Source organism: Otolemur garnettii, unplaced genomic scaffold (assembly GCF_000181295.1).
Source record: "Otolemur garnettii isolate 467f Iridium unplaced genomic scaffold, OtoGar3 scaffold00325, whole genome shotgun sequence".
Classification (NCBI taxonomy): domain Eukaryota; kingdom Metazoa; phylum Chordata; class Mammalia; order Primates; family Galagidae; genus Otolemur; species Otolemur garnettii.
In genome coordinates, this window is record NW_003852720.1 from 188,095 (window position 1) to 192,852 (window position 4,758).

At 40.6% G+C, this 4,758-nt stretch overlaps 1 protein-coding gene across 1 annotated transcript in view; it reads right to left on the minus strand.

Annotated features, from left to right (window-relative positions):
* Positions 1 to 4,758, minus strand: part of TESK2 (testis-specific kinase 2) — a 119,784-nt gene that overhangs the window by 44,091 nt on the left and 70,935 nt on the right. Inside the window, exon 3 of the mRNA XM_023509057.1 lies at positions 4,289 to 4,337. Within this exon, the coding sequence (XP_023364825.1) occupies positions 4,289 to 4,337 (49 nt within the window). The remainder of the gene's footprint in view (positions 1 to 4,288; positions 4,338 to 4,758) is intronic.

Here is a 4,758-nt window from a genome sequence, read left to right on the forward strand (position 1 = left end):
AAGAAAATGACATGAAGGCTATGTTAACCAGTTTGATGGAAGTGTTTCGGATTCTATGTGAAAACCCCACACTGTACCCCAGAAGTGCATTAATGTACATTCAATTAAAAAAAATAAAAAATAAAATAAAAAACAGGCTCAGCACCTGTAGCTCAGCATCTAGGGCGCGGGCCACATGCACCCAGGGCTGGCAGGTTCTACCCCAGCTGCTAAACAACAATGACAACTACAACAACAACAAAAAAAAACTGGGCATTGGGAGGCACCTGTGGCTCAGTGAGTAGGGCGCCGGTCCTATATACCAAGGGTGGTGGGTTCAAACCCAGCCCCGGCCCAACTGCAACAAAAAATAGCCGGGCATTGTGGTAGGCACCTGTGGTCCCAGCTACTCAGGAGGCTGAGGCAGGAGAATTGCTTAAGCCCAGGAGTTGAAGGTTGCTGTGACCTGTGACGCCATGGCACTCCACTGAGGGAGACAAAGTGAGACTCTGTCTTAAATAAATAAACAAAACAAAAACCTATGTGTCTGACTGTTCTGAGTTCAATGAATGTCTACAATTACAATGAAGATTTGTGGAAATGGTTCAAACTCAGAAAAGTCAAGATCACTAACATATGAGAAATAGTGTCCCTACTAACGTCAATATTTTACAGGCATTAACAAGAGCTGTGCTTACCTACTGTAATTATTGACAAATAAATGTGAAGATAAATGACTAAATGGCGCTCATATTACTTTGGAGGGCAGGTATTCCACAATCAAAAATTATTTACTGGGCAGCACCTGTGGCTCAAAGGAGTATGGCGCCAGCCCCATATGCCGGAGGTGGTGGGTTCAAACCCCGCTCCGGCCAAAAACTGCAAAAAAAAAAAAAATTATTTACTTCACGTCATCTAAGTTTCAAAGGCTGTGCTAGATATTATTAATAATCTATTTTTATGATCCTTAATAGCTGTGATGTCAAGTCAAATTATAGGGCAAATAAACTTAGAAATGTCCAGAGACCTATGCCATCGTGGCCTTTGCTGATCCCCTTCTGAAAATAACCAAGAGCACTTGGATTCACCACCATCAGCTTGTTAACATCATAATAAAAAATATCAATTTTGGCTCGGCACCTATAGCTCAGCGACTACAGCACCAGCCACATACACGGGAGCTGGCAGGTTCAAATCCAGCCCAGGCCTGCCAAACAACAATGACAACTACAACCAAAAAATAGCCGGCCATCATGGTGGGCGCCTGTAGTCCCAGTTCCTTGGGAGGCTGAGACAAGAGCATTGCTTAAGCCCAAGAATTTGAGGTTGCTGTGAGCTGTAACACCACAGCACTCTACCAAGGGTGATATAACAAAACTCTGTCTCAAAAAAAAAATTAGTATCATAACTTGTGTCAATGCCTCATTTTTTTCTTTTTTTAGAGACAGAGTCTCACTTTGTCACCCTCAGTAGAGTGCCATGGCATCATAGCTCACAGCAACCTCCAGCTCTTGGGCTTAGGCAATTCTCTTGCCTTAGCCTCCCAAGTAGCTGGGACTATAGGCGCCAGCCACAGCGTCCAGCTTTTTTTTGTTGTTATTGCAGTTTGGCTGGGGCCAGGTTCGAACCTGCCACCCTCAGTCTATGGGGCCGACGCCCTACTCACTGAGCCACAAGTGCCCCCCAATACCTCATTAATGATACTAGAAAGACTGGCACATATTTTATGTTGTACATGCCTATAAACAAGGTAGTAAGCAACAGTTCAAATAAAAAATGGCCAAGAGAATGTTATATTATTATCATTCATTTCTAATATTTCTACTATACTCCACATTTAAATATGTGACATGATCACAGATTTTAAAGAATAAGTTTTCTCTATCTGCAAAGCACACAAACCTTCCCAACGAACTCACATTTCAGAGAATAAACATACACGTAAAATGCAAAAAGTACTTTTATGCTTATTAGTGTCATAACTCTAGTAGATTAGAAGGTTTGAGAAAGGGAGAGATTTATCTTTAAAGAATTTAGAGACTCGCTTCTAAGAATAGGAACACACAAAAAATGTGCTGGTTATGGGTCTGTTCATCTGCAAAAATTTAGTAAGCTGTAGCTTTCATATGTGTGCTTATTCTCTTATTTGGTAAAGTCTTAAAAAATTTAATGACACTAATGGCAGCATGGGACTAAGTACAGGATGAAAATAGTAACAATTGAGAGTTCAAAGGAGATATTAGTCACTGTTAATAGTACCAGTTCTAACAGTTAACATGTATTAAGCAATCTCTATATGCCAGCACTGCGCTAAATAAGCATTTTATATTTCATCCTCACAACATCCCTGCATCTCAACATTGTATCAGTAGCCATTTGCCACATTAATTAGTTCCTCCTTAAACTCCTTCCTTTCCATTCCAGGCCAACACATTCTCCTGGTTTTCTTCTTATCTCACTAGCTGCTGCTTCTCAGTCTACCTTTCTCCCCAGACTTAAAACTGAAATAATACTCCAGGGCTTAGCTTCTGGTCATCTTCTCTATCTATACTCTTTGGACCAGATACTACTATTATTATTACCATTATACAGATGAAAACATTAAGGCACAGAGAGATTCAAACCTAGGCAATCAGGACATTATACACCAGGCCGGGCACATTGGCTCACGCCTGTAGTCCCAGCACTCTGGGAGGCCGAGGTGGGTGGATTGCCTGAGCTTACAGGTTTAAGACCTGCCTGAGCCAGAGCAAGACTCCATCTCTAAAAAATAGCTGGGTGTTATGGTGGAAGTCTGTAGTTCCAGCTACTTGGGAGGCTAAAGCAAGAGGATCACTTGAACCCACGAGTTTGAGGTTCCTGTGAGCTAAGACGCGGCACTCTACCAAGAGTGACCAAGTAAGACTTTGTCTCAAAAAAAAAAAAAAAAAAAAAGATGTTAGGGCGGTGCCTGTAGCTCAAAAGGGTAGGGCGCCAGCCCCATATGCCAGAGGTGGCGGGTTCAATCCCAGTCCTGGCCAAAAAAGAAGAAAAACAGACGTTATACACTATGCTCTTAACCTCCTCACCACTCTGCCTTCTTTAGCCTTTCATTCAAGAGACTGGACATAGTTAAAAACATTCCATTCTAGTGCCTTCAGTGACTGAAAAAAGAATCAAGAGTGAGGCACATTACATGGGACTCTGGTTCATAAGATATTAAAGACTAATACCAGGCACCAAGCCAGCAGGAAACGAATCTCTTGCAAATTCTATTAAAGAACTTTCCCTCCTAAGTTTCTTCACTATGTACTTTGGTAATAACTTTTCAAGGAGGAATGTAAGAACATTCTAAAACACAGATTCTCAAATCTACATGCTCATGAAATAATCGGGGGGAGGGGTTAAACCTATAAATGTGTCCTATGCAGACCTATTAAATTAAACCTAGAAGATTCCAGGTATCTGTTTTCGAAGGAACACTCAAGCAAATTCTGAAGCTATTAACTTGGTAGCTGAATTTGTTCTCGAGAGGGTTTTCTAGGTCCTCAGAGTCTAAATAATGACTATCACATATTTAACTGGCTAGCAGAAGCTGGAAATGAAATGAGAATAGAGATGTAAACTGATTCTAACAAGTAATGAGACCAATCAGGAAACCAGACCAGCAACTGGAATTCTAGCTCAGGACATAAAACATTTCCAGGTAATGTGGGAATTTGTTGCCACAAGAGAGTATGCAGTCAAGTGTTGCCATCCTTTGGCTTAGGAGGGAGTCATCCAGGCAGCAAAAGCCAATTTAACACTTGAGTACTTCATATTCTCAGAATACTCACCAAATGTTACGAATATAATGATATTAACAGATATTCCCAGTACTCCCATGCCAACAGAAGAAATCAATATTATTACCATTTTCACATAAACATAAATGCACATACATTTTGTTTACATATGCAAGCAACACTTACTATGGAAATATGAATTCTGAAACTAAGGCAAAACAAGTCATTTCAACACACTTTTTTTGGCTTTATTTGTTTTGAGAAAGAGTCTCACTTTTTGCCCTTGGTAGAGTGCCATCGCATCATAGCTCGCAGTAACCTTAAACTCTTGGGCTCAAGTGATCCTCTTGCTTCAGCCTCCCTAGAAGCTGGGATTACAGGTGCTCACCACAATGTGCAGCTATTTTTGAGACAGGGTCTCACTCTTGCTCAGGCTGGTCTCGAACTCCTGAACTCAAATGATCCACCTACCTTGGCTTCCCAGAATGCTAGGATTCTAGCATGAGCCACCACATAGGACTTCAACACACTTTTTGAAATCTTACCTCTGTAAGTGCATGCAACTGTCCTTGATGAACACATACACCCATGAACCTAAAATATAAAACAGATTTTTATTTAACAAATGAACACAAACACAAACATTATATGTAGTAACTAGTTTAGTTACCTATGCATTAGAAACAGTCCAGTACCTGTGAAGCTCCTATGGGTTCCTGTATCATCTTAATCATGATTAGGGTGCCAGGCTGACAAATTTCTAAATTTACCAATAACTCATTGTAGCAAGACTTAGTGGTAAAAAGCAATAGAGGAAGAGGGAGGATAGAAAGCCTTAAAAACAACATGATGTAATGGAAAAAACTCCAAATGGAAGTAAATTTGATGCTGGTTTCAGCTCTGCCACTATCTGACTATATGCTCACCACCCCCCTTCAAAGAAAAGGAAAAAGAAAAGTTACTAACTCTGTTTGTAACTCAGTTTCCCCATCTACAAAGTAAGTAGATTGGACTA